Raw genomic sequence first — 21,605 nt, forward strand, 5'->3', positions numbered from 1 at the left:
ATCCTGGATCTTTCAACCAATCTACTGAAAAACAGTTCAGTACACCCAACCCTTATATGACAATTCAATACAGCGTCTTCAGGACGATATGATGCCCCAAAAGCCTGGATCTTTCCACCAATCTAATGAAAATCACTTCATTACACCCTACCCATATATGACAATTGAATACAGAATCTTCAGGACAATATGAAGCCTCAAAAATCTAGATCTTTCAACCAATCTACTGAAAATCAGTGCAGTACACCCAACCCATAGAGGAAAATTGAATTCAGCATCTTCAGGACGATATGAAGCCTAAAAAATCTAGATCTTTTGACCAATCTACTAAAAATCAGTTCAGTACAGCCTACCCTTATCTGACAATTGAATATAGCATCTTCAGGACAATATGGAGTCACAAAATTCTGGATCTTTCAACCAATCTATTGTAAATCAGTTCATTCACCCTACCCTCATATGACAATTCAATACAGCATCATCTGGACGATATGGAGCCACAAAATTCTGGATCATTCTACCAATGTATTGAAAATCAGTTCAACCCACCCTACCCATATATAGGACAATTGAATTCAGCATCTTCAGGACAATATGAAGCCTAAAAAATCTAGATCTTTCAACCAATCTACTGAAAATCACTTCAGTACACCCAATCCTTATATGACAATTCAATACAGCATCTTCAGGACGATATGATGCCCCAAAATCCTGGATCTTTCAACCAATCTACTGAAAAACAGTTCAGTACACCCAACCCTTATATGACATCTGAATACAGCATCTTCAGGACGATATGGAGCCACCAAATTATGGATCTTTCGACCAATGTATTGAAAATCAGTTCAATACACCCTACCCATATAGGATAATTGAATACAGCATCTTCAGGACGATATGAAGCCTAAAAAATATAGATCTTCCAACCAATCTACTGAAAATCAGTTCAGTACACCCAACCCTTATATGACAATTCAATACAGCATCTTCAGGACGATATGATGCCCCAAAATCCTGGATCTTTTGACCAATCTATTGAAAATCAGTTCATTACACCCTACCCTTATATGACAATTCAATACCGCATCCTCAGGACGATATGATACCCCAAAAGCCTGGATCTTTCGACCAATCTATTGAAAATAAGTGCATTACACCCTACCCATATATGACAATTGAATACAGCATCTTCAGGACGATATGAAGCCTAAAAAATCTAGATCTTTCAACCAATCTACTGAAAATCAGTGCAGTACACCCAACCCATATAGTAAAATTGAATTCAGCATCTTCAGGACGATATGAAGCCTTAAAAATCTAGATCTTTTGACCAATCTACTGAAAATCAGTTCAGTACAGCCTACCCTTATCTGACAATTGAATATAGCATCTTCAGGACAATATGGAGCCACAAAATTCTGGATCATTCGACCAATGTATTGAAAATCAGTTCAATACACCCTACCCATATAGGACAATTGAATTCAGCATCTTCAGGACGATATGAAGCCTCAAAATCTAGATCTTTTGACCAATCTACTGAAAATCAGTTCAGTTCAGCCTACCCTTATCTGACAATTGAATATGCATCTTCAGGACAATATGGAGTCACAAAATTCTGGATCTTTTGACCAATCTATTGTAAATTAGTTCAGTACACCCTACCCTTATATGAAAATTAAATACAGCATCTTCAGGGCCATATGGAGCCACAAAATTTTGGTTCTTTCGACCAATGTATTGAAAATCAGTTCAATACACACTACCCAGATAGGACAATTGAATTCAGCATCTTCAGGATGATATGAAGCCTCAAAAATCTAGATCTTTTAACCAATCTACTGAAAATCACTTCAGTACACCCAACCCTTATATGACAATTCAATACAGCATCTTCAGGACGATATGATGCCCCAAAATCCTGGATCTTTCAACCAATCTACTGAAAAACAGTTCAGTACACCCAACCCTTATATGACAATTGAATACAGCATCTTCAGGATGATATGGAGCCACCAAATTCTCGAACTTTCGACCAATGTATTGAAAATCAGTTCATTACACCCTACCCATATATGACAATTGAATACAGCATCTTCAGGGCGATATGAAGCCTAAAAAATATAGATCTTTCAACCAATCTACTGAAAATCAGTTCAGTACACCCAACCCTTATATGATTATTCAATACAGCATCTTCAGGACGATATGATGCCCCACAATCCTGGATCTTTTGACCAATCTATTGAAAATCAGTTCATTACACCCTACCCTTATGTGAATATTCAATACAGCATCCTCAGGACGATATGATGCCCCAAAATCCTGGATCTTTTGACCAATCTATTGAAAATCAGTTCATTACACCCTACCCATATATGTCAATTGAATACAGCATCTTCAGGACGATATGAAGCCTAAAAAATCTAGATCTTTCAACCAATCTACTGAAAATCAGTTCAGTAGACCCAACCCTTATATGACAATTGAATACAGCATCTTCAGGACGATATGAAGCCTAAAAAATCTAGATCTTTCAACCAATCTACTGAAAATCACTTCAGTACACCCAACCCTTATATGACAATTCAATACAACATCTTCAGGACGATATGATGCCCCAAAATCCTGGATCTTTCAACCAATCTACTGAAAAACAGTTCAGTACACCCAACCCTTATATGACAACTGAATACAGCATCTTCAGGACGATATGGAGTCACAAAATTCTGGATCTTTCGACCAATGTATTGAAAATCAGTTCAATACACCCTACCCATATAGGACAAATGAATACAGCATCTTCAGGACAATATGAAGCCTAAAAAATATAGATCTTTCAACCAATCTACGGAAAATCAGTTCAGTACACCCAACCCTTATATGACAATTCAATACAGCATCTTCAGGACGATATGATGCCCCAAAATCCTGGATCTTTTGACCAATCTATTGAAAATCAGTTCATTACACCCTACCCCTATATGACAATTCAATACAGCATCCTCAGGACAATATGATGCCCCAAAATCATGGATCTTTTGACCAATCTATTGGAAATCACTTCATTACACCCTACCCATATATGACAATTGAATACAGCATCTTCAGGGCGATATGAAGCCTCAAAAATCTAGATCTTTCAACCAATCTACTGAAAATCAGTGCAGTACACCCAACCCTTATATGACAATTGAAAACAGCATCTTCAGGACGATATGGAGCCACAAAATTCTGGATCTTTCGACCAATGTATTGAAAATTAGTTCAGTACACCCAACCCTTATATGACAATTGAATACAGCATCTTCAGGACGATATGGAGCCACAAAATTCTGGATCATTCGACCAATGTATTGAAAATCACTTCAATACACCCTACCCAAATAGGACAATTGAATTCAGCATCTTCAAGACGATACGAAGGCTAAAAAATATAGATCTTTCAACCAATCTACTGAAAATCAGTTCAGTACACCCAACCCTTATATGACAATTCAATACAGCATCTTCAGGACGATATGATGCCCCAAAATCCTGGATCTTTTGACCAAACTATTAAAAATCAGTTCATTACACCCTACCCTTATATGACAATTCAATACAGCATCCTCAGGACGATATGATGCCCCACAATCCTGGATCTTTTGACCAATCTATTGAAAATCAGTTCATTACACCCTACCCTTATATGACAATTCAATACAGCATCTTCAGGACGATATGAAGCCTAAAAAATCTAGATCTTTCAACCAATCTACTGAAAATCAGTTCAGTAGACCCAACCCTTATATGACAATTGAATACAGCATCTTCAGGACGATATGAAGCCCCACAAATCTAGATCTTTCAACCACTCTACTTAAAATCAGTCCAGTATAGCCTACCCTTATATGACAACTGAATACAGCATCTTCAGGACGATATGGAGCCATAAAATTCTGGATCATTCGACCAATCTATTGAAAATTAGTTCAGTACACCCAACCCTTATATGACAATTCAATACAGCATCTTCAGGACGATATGATGCCCCAAAATCCTGGATCTTTTGACCAATCTATTGAAAATCAGTTCATTATACCCTACCCTTATATGAAAATTCAATACAGCATCTTCAGGACGATATGATGCCCCAAAATCCTGGATCTTTCAACCAATTTATTGGAAATCAGTTCAGTACACCCCTATCCATATGTAGCCAGGAAATCTTGATCTTTCAACCCATCTACTGGAAATCAGTTAAGTACATCTCTTACCATGTATTACAATTATATACAGTATCTTCGAGGCCATATCTAGCCATCATTTTCTGGAGCATCAAAATGACCTCATCAAAACTTTCAGGAATAAATGGTGACTGTTGTTATTACAGTCACCTGTTGCTAGTTCACAAGTCTCCCATTGTTTGAATCAATATCTATTACGTGTAAAATGATGAATTCATAAATTTTGATGTGATTTTCTTTAACAGAAATCGTCAGAAAATGAGGCAGTATATATTGATGTCAGTTTGAGTCTTTCTTTGGCATTATATTTCTGAAACAATTAACTGGCTAGTGATGTTTTTAGTGATGTTAAAAGTTAACACAAGAGCATGAAAAGTTAACAATAATTCATTGATTGAAATGTTAACACAATGACCCATTGGATGAAAAGTTAACAAAAGCTTATTGGACGAAAAGTTAACAATAAAATAGGCCTAACTCATTGGATGAAAAGTTAACACAAATGCTCAATGAAAAGTTAACACAATTGCTCATTGAACGAAAAGTAAACACAACTCATTGCATGAAAAGTGAACACAATAACCCATTACTGATGAAAATAGAATACAATAGTTCATTGGATGAAAAGTTAACACAAAAGCTCATTGGATGAAAAGTTAATACAACAGCTCATTGGACATAAGTAAACACAATAACTCATTGGGACTTTGGGCTAAACAATGGAGCTTGTTGAAAATGCAGGTTCAAGTATAAGATTTTCTTCACTGTATTCCCCACCACCGACACCCTATCGAGGCATCAATAAATGTTCAAGTTAGTTTTCTTGTTACCTACTAAGACCTACATTAGGTTTTATTCAGCCCGATTTTCAAAATTTTAGCGACTTAATAGGGCTGCCAATGTCTGAGAAGTACTATCAGTAACACGATGAAATATTTTCAGTAACATTTTAATAAAATATTGAAGAAAATGTTCACTTAATGGGTAACCAAGAGTAAGACCCTCGGCCTCAGCAACATCTTTCCTGTATGCATCCAGTGTTCTCGCTGGTTCGATAGTAAAGCATGGCGGTAAGAGCGCCAAAGGCGCCAGCCCATATCAGGAACGGGGGGTCCAGTGCTTAGATACGTTTTCCCAGTATTTGGGGGCCATAATTAACTAGTTTTAATTCGGTAATTTTCATGAAGCAGCGATCGTCGGTAGCTACTTCGAGATTTATCTCCCTTAAATAAACTCCAATTTCGTTGTGAGAGATTTGTCATACGTAGAGTGATCGATATAGGCTCGTTGGATGCAAAAAGTCTTCTAGTTCCTATCAAAGCTAATTTTATGTGAATCAGTTGAGGATTTTTGAAAGTAAAGTTGATTCTTCTTCTTCTTCCGATATCTGTCAACATCAACTGGTTGATGAAACACAGTGTATAGGTGTGCGCAAATAAATATATACAGACATTACTAATAAATTTAGTATTAACATAATAATAATAATAATAATAATAAGAGTTTTTAAGCTAAGCGGTGTGGGAGAGAAGAGTCTTAAAGGCTTCGATACTCTCCGCTGACACAGTATCTGCAGGTAGAGCGTTCAAATCCCTAACTGTTCTGGTATAGAAGGATTGTCGTTTGATTTCAGTACGGGAGAACTTGACTTGAAAAGCTTTCGAGTGCGATTCTCTAGTTGGCGAGTTTATACAATAGTGTGAGTCTGGCCTGTCTTCTTCTTTCCTGTAGTGACTGCCATTGTAGGTGGGACAACATATCTGTTACACTGGATCTATTGTGGTGACGATTTGTGACATATCTTGCAGCTCGATGTTGGATCATCTCCAATCGGTGTATGTCAGTCTGGAGATATGGGTCCCAGATACTACTCGCATATTCTACTACTATTGATTGAAGTGGAGAGGTCATTTTTCGATTGATGATTAGTTGCCACCCTTGTTTTTTTATTACACAGGGATACTGGGGGTTTGTCATTGATACTGGTTATATTCATTCACTTTCATATCAATTGTGACAAGTCCCTGTGACTTTGCCTTCTTTTAATAATATGCAATAATGCAAACAAAAGCGCAGTAAACTTTTGACGCTTATTGTTGAGATTATGGTGGCAGACCCCGACTGACACGCCTCAAGTTCCTCGGAATTCATAGAATTACTGACCTGTGATAACTTAAGGCCTTTTTATGAACAAGCAAAATCGAAATAGATTAGCTATTTAGATTATATAGCCGATTACTGTCAATTAGCATAACCGGGTATGTTGGTTGATAAAAACGCCAGGTATAAATTATTCAATTATGGCCTACTCAGCAGCGACTTCTACCGAGAACACCATATCGGTTGGATTAGATAATCGAATCGGCATACTTGCTCGCCGAGCGAGTATGCTGAGTATGCTAATCGATTATGATAACCAATGTTCATAAAAATGACGGATTATGACATAATCCATGCTCATAAAAACGTTTTGCATACTCGAATATACTAATCGAGTGTTCATAAAAAGGCCTTTAGTCTGAATACCAGTCGTGTTACCGGTTCCCTACAACAACGACGGCTAGGTACTATTTCTAGACAAGTGAAAACTAATCACATCCGCCACGCTGACCCGCCATGTGCGGATAGGGAATGGAACAATCGCCATATTCAAATTCGAAATGAATTTCGATTCAATTCAATTCAATTCTAGCTTTATTGTTTCAACTGTGTAGCAACACAGACACGGGTACATACAAAAAATGCGATTAAGATATAACACAGAACACAAACTATAGATAAACAAAAATATCTACAATATCTTTCAACACCAATTATTGAAATAATGGGCTTAAATAAAAGTGTTCCATGTAACCAATTCAATTCAATTCAATAACCAACAGATCTGTAAACCGAACCGACGCATACATTTCAACATGAATAAGATAGAATATGAAATAAACTGATATAACTTAGGTTATAGACTTATAATTCTACCAAAATATCGACACCAATTACAATAAGAGAATCCGTATTAATTGTGAAAAATTGATATTTTGGTTTTCATGTTTTCAGCGGAAAGTCTGGACTGAAGCAGCTGCGGTAATTGAGGATCGTCGTTAATGTAAACAATCTACACTGTCAGTGTCAAATAGGAAAGAAAACATCAAAATGGAAGGTACGTAGGACGGTTGGCCTACCGTTTTAAGATCAAGTTTTTTACCAAACAGGTCGATTTTAATTCCGTCTATTTTTCCAGTTGAAAAGAAGGTAAATGTCGCCTTTATGACGACCCTTGATCGGGAGATGTTTCCGATGAAAATGCCGCAGAATCGTTTCGGCAATGATTTAAATCCAATACGTGGAGCTCCTCATCGTGGACCTGGATGCTATGATAATGAACCGGTTCGTTCAAAATTCCATTCTTTATTAACCAATTGTTGATGGTTCATTTTCAGAAAAGCATAGGGGCTCATATTTGAAATTTGAAGTTCACCCCCTAACTTCAGACATACAAGCCCTTTGGCTTGTGGTGTGTCAAATTTAAAAGGTCATCTAAATATTTTGTTTTTCTAATAATCAGGTGAGCAACTTCAAATATTTGACCGACCATAAAGTTCAGAGTCAAAAAGGTTATGTATTGGGTGCTCGAACAGCTCAGAGGTTTCGTGAAAAACTCCAAAATACCCCGGCACCAACGAAATATCAAACCAAGTGTACTGATCCAAAACTATTCGATGAGGCATTCAAACCATTCAACGCAGCCTCAGCAAGATTTCCAGTCTATAAGAGAGACCTAGAAGTTGGCCCGGGGTAAGTGATCTTCATAGTTCAAATTGTGTTTATATTTCATCTGTGGAATTGCTTAAATTCATTAGTAACTGGTCTACAGTTCATGGGTTCGAATCCAGTTGAAGGTCTCCTAATTGCTTGGAAAGGAATATTGAAATTGCTAACAATGTCCCAAGGGCCAGTTTCTCAAAATTTGTTTGGAGTTAAAACAGTGGATATAGTTGACATAATGACAATCAAAGTCCATTTTTCGACAGTATTTATCCGCCGGTTATCTTTAACCAATTTCTGAGCAACTGGCCTCTGATGTTTACATTAGTGGTTTAAGCATTTTACTCAGGGATGCCCAGGTTATAGTAGAAAAGTCTTGTGGTTCGGGTTTTACCTAATTTTTCTTGGTTTCAGTGCTGGAACATATGAACACAGTATACCACAGAACCGGCAGGTTTCGTGGCACCAATCATTCGGCGGGGAACCGATCAACTTACCACAAGTTAAAATACAAAGTACAATCAACAGAAATACTGACAAGGTTTGTTAACTAACCGTTTTATCGAATTGATATACAGTCAATCCCCGATATACCGCCTGGTTTTCTCAATGTACATCTCAATACAAATACATAGTAAAACAACCCCGACATACCGCCAAAATCATTCCGCCCCAATGTGGGCGGTATATCGGGGTTGACTGCATTTCTAAAATGTTCATGTTCAATCAATAATCAAGTAAATTTTGTATTTGTTTTCTTTCTAGTTGCTGAGTACGAAAGAGGAGAAAAAATACCACAGGAGATTAGCATATCTGAAGCTTTATTATTGAAAGACTTTAGTCGCTGTTTCAACTCGAAAAAATAGATATCGTATCCGAAAAAAAATGCGCAGTACTTTAATGCATCATATTGATGCATCAAATCGTCGTAACTTGTCAACCATTTCTCAATTCATATCAAATCAATGATTTCTTGTAAATATAATGAAGATAAAATATACTGTTTGTTACATAAAACAGAGCTGTTCATTTTCCATAATTCCATAGAGAAAGACTAAGTTCCCTCTAAAATATAACCCCTCCAAATTATTCAGTTCAATAATTTTGATCTAAATTTGGAGGCAGAGTTAAAACTCATTTCATCTTAATATCGCTCTATAACAATTGTAATAGTTTATTTTCTGAGCTGCCATCCACATCTTGTCAACCGAAGTGACCATTTTTTCGAAGTTGATCGTTAAGTTTGCACAGCTGTTCTACGAAGCCGTCATTGGGATAGATTTCTCGACCTCGCCTGACGAGGCGAACAGCGTCTCGGATCTGAACGCGACGTTTGATCATCAGAAACGCTATGACTAACGTCGCCGAGCGACTGACTCCTTCTCGACAATGAACGAGTAGTTTACCTGGAGAAAACAGATTTACAGTGGAACCTTCTGATAACCAACTCGAATAATATCACAGTTTTATCGCCAATTAAGACGAGTCTAAGCTTATGGTTCTATAACCAATCTTACAACTTAGGACTAGTCTAAGCTCATTTTGATTCTATAGCCAATTTAACTACTTAAGACCAGTCTAACGATTTTAAGAATTCAAATTGAAGAAAATGTATTATACTACATGCTGCGTACCATTTTCTCGAAGGGCATTTTCGATGAAATCAGCAGCTTCATAGAAATACTGTGACAAATCAAATGCCGTCGCGTCAATCGCTTCAAATCCAATGAATTCAATTCCTAGATTTTTATATAACGACGGCCCTGTACGAACGCAGTACGGTCCACGGCCGAGCGCTGCATTCATTATATGTGTTATCCCGATACATTTTAATTCACCGTGATTTCTCGCTATCGATCTGAAAATAAATATTTTAACCGGATTGTTCACACAGGTTTACTGATTGTAGGTTCACTACCGGCAACAGAAATAGTTTTCAACAAAAGGCTTTTCCAGTATTTCGAAAATATTTCCAGCATAAGTAAGATGTGAAGCATTGCCCTCACAATGCAGGAAATTAGAATACTCACTCCTCCCCTATGTAGACATCTTTATAAACCTCATCATACGCATTCGAAGGCAATAAAACGAGTCCTCCGGTATCAGCAGTTAAAATATCATGAACTTCGTCAATAGTGCAAGATGGTTCCGAACCCTCATCGTCATTAATGGAGGAAGCCATCGCAACCGACCCTACAGAATTAGAAACAGTTCGCTCTGAATTCTGACCAACACTTCAAACCCACATATAGCGCATCATTACATCAAAATTCATCAAAATCGCTGATGTTAGCATGCATTTGACCATACAAATAAGCATTAGAATTTGGATTAAACTGATCCTCCAGAATCAACAGAATTCGAGGTTGAACAGAGAAACTCGGCTACAATAACGATACCAGTACAAGTCAGTTTAATTGCTGTATTTAATGTATTTACATTACTATTTACCAGTGATAAGTGTGTCACATATAACAACTAACAACCATCGGGTAGAGTACTTTCTATTTACTTAAACCTTACTACAAAACTATCGTATTGTAATCGTTGACAAAGAAAATTCAAAACGGAATTCTTTTCTTTCATCTTTAGAATCAACATAAATATTCTCACGTTAAGAATACGAATTATTACGATTACGAAACTGAATCCTTTTTTTCTAATGATGAATAAATGCAACATCGGTTTCTACGATGAAAATGAACATGATCTTCGTTTTTTTTGCATATCGGATTCACTGCAAACGAATAAAATCACGCTAGTTAAAACGATCAAATGCATCCCTTCTACAATAGAATGCTTCTCTTCTTCAGACGTTAAATCAAACTTATATTGAAGTTAGTAAGGATCTTAAATGAAAGTGTAAATTTTGCGACTTCGACAGATGAACTCCAGTTACAACGATACGAACAAATAAATTATGAGCAACGAAATGTACAGAAGTGAAAACGCACAATTCAATTCATGACATCATAAACAGTTCAACGATCGCGAGTCTTTAATCCTACGTATACACGCACGTCCGAACGAACTCAATAACTACGCCAGCATCTCTTCGATCTCGAGCAGGAAGTCGTCGTCGTTTTGATCGGTCGTCGGGATGAAATCGGTTTCCGCGTCGGAGCCGAGTAGAAGTTCGAGTTCGGCGTTCAACGTGTCGTCGATGCTCGTACGCTTTTTAAAGGACGGTTCTTCGTGACTGAAAAATAGAACAATTTAGATTTGGTAAATTCCTTCATTTCTGATCGATGCGGTATTGAGTAAGAGAGGTGACTGGAAGACTGATTATTAATCTCAGCATTTCAGAATTAATGAGCAAAACCCACAGTCGATGACTTGACAATTTATGTTCGAAGTTTTGACTAAATTTCACGTCAATGATGAAGTTAAGTCAAAACCTCAACACTGTTAGAATAAACCGTTAAATCATCAACTGTGGGTTTTGTTCATTTAGAGTAACAGTTGAATGCAGAATAAGAAATTAACTAACCACGCTTCAGCTTTCCTCTTCTTTCCGCTGCTCGAATCGTCTTTCTCCGGCACGCCGAGATCGGGCGTCACTTTCTCAACCTTTCCATGCATCGTTGCTACGGAAACGGCTGATGCGCTTTGAAGTTCTGGAGAATTCTTGCTCGAACTCGGATTCAAATGAGCATCAGCTGAAAGTCGCGGAGCACCGGCTGATAGTCGCGTAGCATCGACTGATAGTCGCGTAGCATCGGCTGATAGTTGCGGACTAATGGATGTTAGTCGCTCACTAGCGGATGTTACGATATCTGGCAAGTCAGTACTAGTACTATTTTTCGAATGAACTCGAGTTTCTGTTTTCTGAGGTGATTTATCGGTAGTCCTACTCACGCTCATACGCTGCATAAAACTAGGTCGCACGACCTCTTTTTCCGCCGGTTTCCTAGCAACGTTCACATTCCGACCCTTAATAGCGGTGACAGTTTCCGCCGCTTTTACTGTCGCGTTAGTCCGTCTAGGAGGCGCCACGGGTCTAGGTGGCAGCACTGTGTCGTCGTCGCTATTCAAATCTAAATTATCGTCGTAATCGGATAAGTCGCTGTCGCTCGGTTTTACCGGATTCACAGTTGCTTTCGGTTTTTTAATTCTCGACGACCACGAGGACATCATACGACTCGTTGAACTATCCCGCGGAACACCAAATGTATCTGCGGAAATAAAGCGTACAACGACATCCTTTTTAGCGACTGACCCATAACTAAATGGACAATGCACAATGTTTTCACTCAGCGCAATTTCAACATATTTCCCTGACTTTTCCCTATTTTTTTTACTACATTGTATTTCACAAAAATTCCCCAACTATTCCCTGACTTTTTTTAATGATAAGAAAATTCCTTAACTTTTCCCTTATCTCCAGGTATGTGGACACTGGTCAACAGTTCTGGTCAATAATTAAGATTAGTTAATTAATTACCTTTATCATCTTGAAAGTCATCAAACATTGATGATGAATTCGGTTCGTTCTGTTCTTGTTGTTGTTTGAGTTTTTTCTCGGCCATTATTTGAGCGAATGATTTGATCTTGACGTCTTTGCGTCGCTCTGAATCGGTCGACGGTTTCGTGTCAGGTTTTTTCGGCGACCCGGCTCGCTGCGGTTCCGGTTCAACCGTCGGCTTATCGGTGGCGCGCTGGGGAAAATCATGATTCATTGCAAAAATGAAATTCAAATCGAACGAAAGAAGATTTTCGATATTTTTGAGAACGATATGCCTACCACGGGTTTTCCGAACAGCATGGCCGGCTTAGTAACAGCAGGTTTTTCAGCTTCTACAATTGAAGGACCGGGAATCAGGGCTTCTGAAATAATCGAATAAACAGAATAAACATGCGCATGATCGGTAGATAAAATAAGATTTTTAAGACTTTCTAAGCAGGGGTCAGTTACTCAAAAGTTGTTAACCAGTGGATAGAGTTGACAAAACTGACAATTAAAAGTCCTCTGTTACTTTTGTATTTATCTGCCACATATCTTTTACCAACTTATGAGTCCCTGGCCCCAGCAAATGTTCTTTCAAATCCTTTAGAATTTAACGCATACCTCCTTTACGGGAAGGTGGCACGTATAGACGAATAGGAGCTCGTTTGAGCAGACGTTTTTTCTCGGCTTGCTCGGCATCACTGACAGCGGTAGAAACGCCGACTCGTTCTAGTTTCTGAGGCTGAGATTTTACCTTCTCATCGTCTGAAAATCAAAAAGAAGTTACTCACCGAAACTCATTCGCATTGACGAAATCTTAGGTTAGAGAAAGGAATGTAGATGAAATCATACTAACCTTTTTTATTCAACCCCTTGTCTGTCTTTATTTGTGCCAATGATTTGATAACGATATTCTTCGCGTTTGGCGGTTCTGAAAATATGACATAAAAAATTTCGATTCAACTCAGTTTTAAAAGCCATTCATCAAGCGAAGTGAGAGCGCTGGAGAAAATGAGAGACAAACCTGTATTATCAGTGAGTTTTTTATCGACTACCGTCACTCTTCGTTTTAGTTTCAGTTGTTTTTCGACGTCTGCTCGTTTTTTCTCCGCAGCAGACGGATTTCTCGACGCGGCAACAGTCGCCACCTTCTCCAACTGTGCTTCCTCTGGTTGTGTTTGTTGTTGGTCTCGTTTGACGATGATTCGACGTTGAATTTTCTGCAGGACATCGTCGTCGTCGTCGTCGTCATCAGCGGCGACAGACACCTCTTCCTTCATGGCAGCAGCGCGGCGCCAGCCTCGACGGCGTTGAGGGGCGGTCGTTTTCGGAGGGTCTTTAATCGTTACGACGACAGTCGGTTCGGAACCATCGCTCTCAGCGACCTTGATTCAAATAGAATATGAAAACAAATTCAAAACCCAGATACAAATGAAGCAGGAGCTCTGTCTAATAATCATCAAATCGCAGATTGACTCACATTAGATCGGGTCGTTTCATCAGCGAGATCCTTCTTAGTTTTTGTCTGAAATATGGAGAAAGTAAATTGGAATTTTTGTTCAAAACATGCGCCACATCTATTGCAGAGCATAGTGAAGCAGGTCACCAAACAGACACACCATTGACAGAGTAGGGGAGACTGAGCCAAGTGACAAGTTTTTCCAGTTTTTTGTTGTCACTGTTTATCAACAACATTGTTGATAAACAATGATAGCAAGCAAGTGGAGAGGGAGCGTTGTAGCTGTAGCATAATTTTATTTAGGGATCATTCATTTATTACGTACGCATAAAATTTGACCTTTTCTACTATTGCACTGACCCCTCCCCCATCCCCTGCGTACGTAATAAATGAATGATCCCTTACCAGAACAGATATTCAATACCTTTTTCGACTTTTTCGGTTTCTTAGGAGACTTCGTCGTTGACTTTGTTGGGTTAACGATTTCGTTAACGACTTGGTCAACCTCCTCAGCAGTATTCAAGTCTTCATGCTCCGTCGTCGATGCGCTGTTTTCATCATTCTCTTCCTTTCCATTTTCATCATCTTCGTCGTCGCTACTACTGCTGCCGCTGTTACTATCGCTGTCTCCGCTCGTGCTTCCGCTGCTACTCGAGCTCCCGCTGCCTGAACTTCCACCTTCGTCGCTACTCGATTCCGCATCGGTTCCGCTCGCCGACGAGGACCCCGATCCGGACTGTGATCCAGATGAGGAAAGACCATCGGCGTTTTCCGTTTCCGATTCATTCTCGTCGCTCGGCGCGTCTGCTCGTCGAGGTACGACGACCTGATTCACGGATGACGACACTTTCGGGGCTATCCTCTTCGTAGCCGTTAGAACGCGTTTTTGAATATCGTTCACTTCGATTTTGCGACTGTTGCGATTTTTACGGCTCCGAATTTCGGCCAAACTTAATCCTTTCGGTTGAGCTTTGACAACCGCGACGTCGCCGGGCTTATGCTTTTTGCGACGAATATCAGCAATACTCATACCAACATTTTCTATTTGCAGCGACGCTGGATTCTTCTTGTTCTTCTTGTTCCGAATTTCTGCCAAACTCAAAGATTTTACCGGATTCGTCTCGAGATTCTCTTTCTTCGATTTGCTACCGCGTTTCGCCGGTGACTTGACGACTGCTAAATTGATTACTCGATTTTTCTCAAGCGGTCCGTCGATCGCCGGTTTGATGCGTTCTTTCTGATTAGCCGCGGCGACGACTGCCTTCGATTTCTTCTCAGCAACAACTTTCGCATTTTTATCGACTTTCGTTGCTTCGGGTTCTGATAAATATGAGAACGAAATCAATTTTGAACATATCAGTAATTCCTGGATATGGAGGGTTTTCAAGGAGGTTTAATTAAAGGGGAAAATTTCAAATTTCATGACCCAATTAGACTCCTTAATCGGTACTGTTTATCTCTGTAAACCGTTGATTCGGTGGTTTTGTAAGCACATTTTTGCCCTTGATACTGCTGAACTCGTTTTTTTTTTGGTAAATTCCTAACTGGGTAAAAAATATCCTGGTCACAACACCACCGATTTAGGTGTAGTCTCACCAGAAATTTGCTTATTTCTCAAAAGTGAAGGAGTTTTGAAGGAGCTTCGGGCATTTTGCTCATAACAAAGGAGTTTCAAGCACCTTTAAAAGCAGAAATCGATTTCAAAACAAGCGAAATCCTTCCCGTGTAAAAAACTATTCAGCCTACGATGCTTACCCTTTTTCGGAACGCCTAGTTTCTGATCCAAACGCTCTTTCATACTGAGTAGTGCTTTATGTCGGACGGCATTCTCTAAACTCATTACATCACCGGCCTCTGTACAAAAGAATAATGCAATGACTAGATAGCATTGTGTCGTTTAAGGCAGAGAGGTCGGTTAAGGGTTTATTTTAATACACTTACCCATTTCGATCAAAGCTTTTTCAATAGATTGTAATTTCTGTTCGAGTTGTTTTCGCTGCACAGGATCTGCAACCGAACATCAAATATTAATACACGAGTCGCGTTCTTCGCATTTATGAAATGCCTTCGGTTTAACTTACCGGTGACTATTTCTTCTTTAACAGCCGTTTCTGGTTGTTTCGTTTGAGGTTGTTCGGGGAGTGGTTTCGTCGCTATGTCCGGTCGACTGCGCGGGCGACCACCGCGTGGCGGACTTCGAAGAGGTCGCACTAAAATACATAAAAACATTTTGATCGAATCAAATAATTCTCTGCGAGGGGGATTCTAACTATTTAAGTGCATCTACACGCAGTGCTGCGCATAAATCCGTGATGGACTTTCATATTACTGATGTAATTGGTGCTTGAAAGATAGCAACACCTATCAATCATAATTAAATATTAGTAACTTATAATACATCGCACTAAAGCAGTATGCCCGTTAAACAACACACTGGAGTGGATGTTTTTTTAATTTTCAAATTTATCAGCAATACTTTAGGGCATTAATTAGTCAGCAATGAAAGTATTAAGGGGATACCGTAATCAATACCTCTCGCGGGTGGGCGATCTCTAAAATCAGGAATCCGTAGAGGACTACGAGGACGATCTCTTCTGAACGGTGGTGAACGACTCCTGCGATATCGCGGCGGAGGTGAACATCCTCGTCTCATCGGACTGAACCGTCGATACGGCGGCGACCGTCGATACGGTGACCGCGATCTCGTCTGTCGTCGCTGCGGCGACCGCGACAAACTACGACTGAACGACCGTCGCCGCGGCGACCATGAACGACTGCGATCGCGTCGATTGCGATTACGACCGACGGCGGCCGAATCTCGCGCGACCGGTTTCTCGATCGGCGCCTCCTCGGGTTCCGGCAGAAAATCCGGATCGACGTCGGCGTGAACGTCTAAAATATCGTGTTCTTCTTCAACATCATCAACCCATTGTTCTTTTTCTTCTGAAAAATGAAAAATATTCAATATTAATTTCAGAATTTTAAAGTCTTGATTTGTTGACAAATCACAGTGGATTCAACAGAAAACGATGATCACCTGCGACAGGTTCATTTTCAGGTCGTTTTCCAGTAAGATTTTCTTCTTCAACGGACTGTTTTTCATTATCTTGTTGTTGTACAATTGGTTGTTTATTCGGTCGAACACTTTTCACCGGCGACGACGTAGCACTTTCAGGATCTGACGATTCTACAATCGAACAGCAAATATTGGATATACGGACAATACAGATACCAAATTTTGAAATTCTTGTTGCGCAGTTTTATGAGTAGGGGAGATCTGTGAATAAATAGATAGATACCTTCACCCATATGAACGATAACAGGATTGATTCTCGGAGGGGACGGAATCCTCGGTTCTTCGGGAATCGCAAGTGGAATCTGTACTAAATTACTCGTTACAATCCGTCTTCCGGGGCCTGAAATCAAACATCGAAGACGCGTGTCAGCAAAATCTACCAAATCTGAAAAGCCTGTATTTTTTTAAATATTTTCAACTGCAATTGATCCTGGGGAGATACCTGATTGAGAAGGAGGCTGCTGCACGCTCGGTGTATTCTTGTGTTTGTACAGACAATGAGGCCTAAGACAACCGCCGGGCTGCGTTTCCCAGAAACACGCCATTTCACCTCGATTACGATTTATCGGCTGAAAAACAGTTCAAACAAATCGATAAATACACGTTTGCTCAGATGCTTATTTTTGTGCCGCGATCGCTGTGGAAAATGAAAAGCTCCTCTCACCTGAGGTGTGTGTATATCAGCGTGTCTGAATGGGCACCTGATTTGATCGCAAATACCCATCTTCCATTGATCGCAAACCATTTCACTTCCGAGAGCTTCGCGACAATGCCGATATTGACACGCCGTACCCTGTTAACATAGAACAGCGCGTAAATTTTTTCATCGACACTTTCTATTAGAAGTAATTAGAAGTCGGAAGAATCGAATGTCTAATATACCTTCGTGCATTGAGCATTATAGAAGTAATAGCAATCATCTCCGAGTAAAGACATCTTTAAAACTGAGATTTAACGTCACATGAACAGTAATTAAACTAGTAACATTTCACCGCGTTCTTCTTGAGCTGCAGGTTCTTCTACAAATGTATGTATCGTAGCGGGTTCTTCTGTGATGTTCCACTGGTTCTTCTACGAACGTGTCGTAATTTTCTTCAGCGAATTTTCTCTTATCGACGCGTCAGTAAACCTGGAAACAACAACAATTATCCAAACCAGTTGATGATCTGAAAAATACATACGAAAATCATAGTCAACTAAAGTCGAATAATGACAGCCTTCTTATTTTCGATGATATCAACAAATCATAATTGATTAACATCAATAATTAAATAATAAATCAATAATCAAAATAATGATTGGTCATATAAATCTGCCCCCCTTGAGATACAATTTGATTTTAAGATCACAGCACAGCCAGTACATACATTACAAATGACAAGCGGCCAATACTACGTCTTCTTCAGCCAATCAGCACCATCTTCAACTATTTCTCTGACGGGGGAGGAATTCCGACGAACAAACAACACCCGCGAACTTCTCCACGAACCACCAATTTACAAGATATTATCATTTCTTATTAGATTTTGCAACAATAATAATTTGTATCAATATCTTCGCTATATATATAAGAAAATCATAACATTTTCACTTGTAAATATTTGACAGAAAAGGATCTTGTTTTGTTGTTGAAATCGAGATGAATTTAACTTTTATTATAAATTTCTCTATACATACAGGGTCCCTACAGATCAGTCATTCTTGGATATAAGGAGTTTTCAAGAAAATTTCAAATTTCCATGAAGTGTCTTCATCACATTAATGGCCCAATTACAGTCCTAATTCAGTACTGATTTTTCTGTAAACAGTTCAGTGGGTTTGCAAGCAAATTTTTAAACTTGACACTACTGAACTCGGTTTCTAGTTAACTGCCTAATTGGTGAAAAAATATCCTGGTCCCAACGCCACCAATTTAGCTGTAATCTATAACAACTTCTACTGCGGTATTTGCTTATTTCTCAAAATAGAAGGGGTTTTAAAGGAATTTTCTAACATTAAAGCTCACATTTTGCCCATATTAAAGGAGTTTCAACGAGTTGTAGGGACCCTGATTCTGATATAAGTTTGCTGATTTTCACCAAACTTTTCGAAATACAAGCAAGTTACACTTTCATGGCATATTGCCCATTCGTCTTAAATTTCTAAGATCAACGTAGGCCCTATAGTAAGATTTTCCAGAAATAAAGCGTTGAATTAGTGGACAAAGCAACTGTATTTTTCATCAACCACCTGACCATTGAGAAAATATTCCACTCTAGCTCATCCAACAATTGAAAATAAAATGCAATAAGTGGCACCTCATTCCAGTGAAGCTTTAGTTGTGGGTTACCCCACTTGTAGCACATTTGAGAAAGTTTAGTCAAAAGTTTTAGTCAAAAAAGGGAAATAATTTTTGACCATTCTTTCGTTCTAAGGAATGGGGTTCCACGGTGTAAACTTATTACAGTCGACTACTCTGCCCTACTGGGTACCCGTCTACCCCACTCCCGAGTATATGCCAATAAAGATTCATTTGTCTGATATGACTTTCAATATTGCCAACTCTAAAACGAATCCACAGACACGAACGACCGAGTGAGGCTTAGTCAACTGTAGGCACTACATTCATAGGAATTACAAATACAAATACATACATTAAATGGACATTTTTTGTTGATATTTTCAGACCTGTTACCCGACATTTCACGATGAAGATTTAAAATCTGTTTTTTAAACCACACCATATCAACAGATTTCAAATGATCCTTTTGAGTCAAGAAATCCTCAAAACCAAGTTCCACAATTCAAATTTGACTTGATTAAAACCATTATAGAATTTAATAGTTCAATACTCAAACATATAGGCCTAAGTGTGGACTCAAACTAACTCATAACTGTGGAACTGGGTTTCTGCGGCCTGTTGTTCAAAAGTTGGTTAGAGTTAACCAGCAGATAGTTGACATAGTTACAATTGAAAGTTCATTGCTACAATGGTATCTATCGGCCGGTTATCTTTAACCAACTTTTGAGCAACTGGCCCCTGGTTGTTAAAATTAGTTCTAAAAAAAAGCTCTTTCAAATAATAATTTTTGAACATTTTTTCAAACTTACACAAACAAGTTTTTTTAAGTTTTTCAAAGATAAGTTCACTTTTGGTAAAGGAAGATTTACTATCACAATTGATTCTCATTTTTAATGAATGAAATATTTGTGAAACCTTTTCTTCGATTGGTATGGATTTTACTGACTTATTCATCCTAAGAATCTTTAAGAAGAAACACAACATAGTTTTTTACAACCTTACAAAAAGATCTGTTCGAATGATTGATACTTTACGCTACCACGACATTAAGACGATGTGAAAAGACATAATTTAGTATTTCTGTTCCCCGCACAACAATGCAACGGAGAGGAGCAGGTTGGAGTCTTTTTACTTTTTGATACAACAATGCAACGGAGAGGAGCAGGTTGGAGTCTTTTTACTTTTTGATGGATTTATTCATGGAACAGTGAAAAAGGGGTCAAGCACTGGGGACCTCTTACTCAACTTTCAGAGATATATCCTTATTTTTTCAAAACAGCAACCGACACAACGTCCCCACAACAGCAACTGCAACTCTCAGCAGGCCTGCAGTCGGCGTCAGGGATCGTGGAGAGAGAGGAAACGCCAGTCCGCTCCTCCAGTCCCTGTCCCTCCCATCACACATTCACGACCTGTTTTCACGGCTAATGCCAACTCGACACGTTTCCAATCAAACATATTTACCTTGTACACGTATTACTTTTATCGGTTATCTATTTCATTAGGCCTTATTACCTCAAAATCGGCGAGAAAAGAGGTTTTATCGGAGACAAAAAAACGCAAAAAAATTGCTGATCGAAGCTCTCAGAAATCCATTTCCGGCTGGAGTTAAATTCATCACCTGAAACGACGATGTCCACATCTTTTATTCGATGAAGGTTAAAACTGGACCTTTTTACTTGAATTCTTAGAAGATTCATATACAAACAGCTTTAACCGAACAGGCCTAAGAACAATATCATTATTTATGCGTTTGATGCGCAAGGAATGGAAAACAATCTTTTTTCAAATCAATGAAAATTTATTTCTGAATGGTCGTTTTGAAATTGTGTTTGTTACATCAAAATCGCATAAGCATTTTTACCTACCTAGATACTAATGATCTTTGAAAGCGGTCCAAACTGGTGCTGGTTTGATTTTTTAATATTCGGCCGCTGACCACTTAAGTTTCAAAAACCTCAGAAATTCAATTTTCCGGGTGTGCGCTTTTCACCAAGTTTCGACTATGACATATCAAATATGTAATTTTCAATCTAAAAATCTGACTCTTTATTTCGGTTTATCTATAGTATGGGGCTTTTATTAATTATCGACACTATCCTCCAGCGTAGTTTCCGTTACAATAGAGGACTCGTTATTGGATCTTGTACGCGATTGCCAATGACGTCACCTCTACGTCATTGATAATAACATGTAGCGCTCTGACTATTCCTCTCGATTTAGCATAAATCTTCAGTTTATGCCTCTCTGGACACAATAGAAGCACACCCCAAAAAATCTATCAAAAATTAATTTCATATCATTCATCAAAGAGAAGCCTACTAACTAATTAGCTATCACATCAAAGATGA

The 21,605-nt window shown here is 38.8% G+C and overlaps 3 protein-coding genes across 5 annotated transcripts; 1 reads left to right on the plus strand and 2 right to left on the minus strand.

Annotated features, from left to right (window-relative positions):
• Positions 1 to 7,332: 7,332 nt before the first annotated feature.
• LOC141913391 (ciliary microtubule-associated protein 3-like) lies at positions 7,333 to 8,892 on the plus strand. Its single transcript, XM_074804899.1, has 5 exons — positions 7,333 to 7,386; positions 7,468 to 7,613; positions 7,792 to 8,021; positions 8,406 to 8,532; positions 8,757 to 8,892. Exons 1-5 carry the CDS (start codon positions 7,380 to 7,382, stop codon positions 8,820 to 8,822), a joined length of 576 nt encoding a protein of 191 aa, XP_074661000.1. The 5' UTR covers positions 7,333 to 7,379; the 3' UTR covers positions 8,823 to 8,892.
• Positions 8,893 to 8,975: 83 nt separating this feature from the next.
• LOC141913390 (dual specificity protein phosphatase 3-like) lies at positions 8,976 to 11,073 on the minus strand. The gene is made up of 4 exons (XM_074804898.1): positions 10,946 to 11,073; positions 10,022 to 10,184; positions 9,626 to 9,849; positions 8,976 to 9,397 (listed from the first exon to the last, which is right to left on the minus strand). The coding sequence occupies exons 2-4, from the start codon at positions 10,171 to 10,173 to the stop codon at positions 9,195 to 9,197; spliced, it is 579 nt and encodes a 192-aa protein (XP_074660999.1). The 5' UTR covers positions 10,174 to 10,184; positions 10,946 to 11,073; the 3' UTR covers positions 8,976 to 9,194.
• Positions 10,223 to 21,374, minus strand: LOC141913389 (uncharacterized). Of its 3 annotated transcripts, XM_074804897.1 has the most exons (21): positions 21,123 to 21,374; positions 20,719 to 20,875; positions 18,341 to 18,452; positions 17,856 to 18,139; positions 17,638 to 17,766; positions 17,416 to 17,542; positions 17,197 to 17,313; positions 16,935 to 17,084; positions 16,430 to 16,840; positions 15,979 to 16,107; positions 15,839 to 15,904; positions 15,653 to 15,751; positions 14,322 to 15,217; positions 13,919 to 13,963; positions 13,463 to 13,823; positions 13,295 to 13,369; positions 13,060 to 13,203; positions 12,736 to 12,818; positions 12,436 to 12,649; positions 11,482 to 12,166; positions 10,223 to 11,190 (listed from the first exon to the last, which is right to left on the minus strand). In XM_074804897.1, exons 4-21 carry the CDS (start codon positions 17,907 to 17,909, stop codon positions 11,031 to 11,033), a joined length of 3,945 nt encoding a protein of 1,314 aa, XP_074660998.1. In that variant the 5' UTR covers positions 17,910 to 18,139; positions 18,341 to 18,452; positions 20,719 to 20,875; positions 21,123 to 21,374; the 3' UTR covers positions 10,223 to 11,030. The 3 variants fall into 3 exon arrangements, with proteins under 3 accessions (XP_074660998.1, XP_074660996.1, XP_074660995.1); XM_074804895.1 differs by having other exon boundaries at positions 17,856 to 18,102; positions 18,341 to 20,875; XM_074804894.1 differs by having other exon boundaries at positions 18,341 to 20,875.
• Between the last annotated feature and the right edge of the window lie 231 nt (positions 21,375 to 21,605).

The sequence above is a fragment of the Tubulanus polymorphus genome, chromosome 11 (assembly GCF_964204645.1).
Source record: "Tubulanus polymorphus chromosome 11, tnTubPoly1.2, whole genome shotgun sequence".
Taxonomy (NCBI): Eukaryota; Metazoa; Nemertea; class Palaeonemertea; order Tubulaniformes; family Tubulanidae; genus Tubulanus; species Tubulanus polymorphus.

What these genes read in the sequence shown, in the direction of transcription:
- LOC141913391 (XM_074804899.1), top strand. An exon ending in GATGCTATGATAATGAACCG is followed by an intron (nt 7,614 to 7,791) that starts GTTCGTTCAAAA and finishes TCTAATAATCAG; the next exon opens with GTGAGCAACTTCAAATATTT. An exon ending in TCAACAGAAATACTGACAAG is followed by an intron (nt 8,533 to 8,756) that starts GTTTGTTAACTA and finishes TTTTCTTTCTAG; the next exon opens with TTGCTGAGTACGAAAGAGGA.
- LOC141913390 (XM_074804898.1), bottom strand. Translation starts at nt 10,173, where the DNA reads ATGGCTTCCTCCATTAATGACGATGAGGGTTCGGAACCATCTTGCACT. An exon ending in GATGTCTACATAGGGGAGGA is followed by an intron (nt 9,850 to 10,021) that starts GTGAGTATTCTA and finishes ATTTATTTTCAG; the next exon opens with ATCGATAGCGAGAAATCACG. An exon ending in AAATGCCCTTCGAGAAAATG is followed by an intron (nt 9,398 to 9,625) that starts GTACGCAGCATG and finishes TGTTTTCTCCAG; the next exon opens with GTAAACTACTCGTTCATTGT.
- LOC141913389 (XM_074804897.1), bottom strand. Translation starts at nt 17,909, where the DNA reads ATGTCTTTACTCGGAGATGATTGCTATTACTTCTATAATGCTCAATGC. An exon ending in ATAATGCTCAATGCACGAAG is followed by an intron (nt 17,767 to 17,855) that starts GTATATTAGACA and finishes CTATGTTAACAG; the next exon opens with GGTACGGCGTGTCAATATCG. An exon ending in AAGAGGAAAGCTGAAGCGTG is followed by an intron (nt 11,191 to 11,481) that starts GTTAGTTAATTT and finishes TCTATTTTTCAG; the next exon opens with TCACGAAGAACCGTCCTTTA.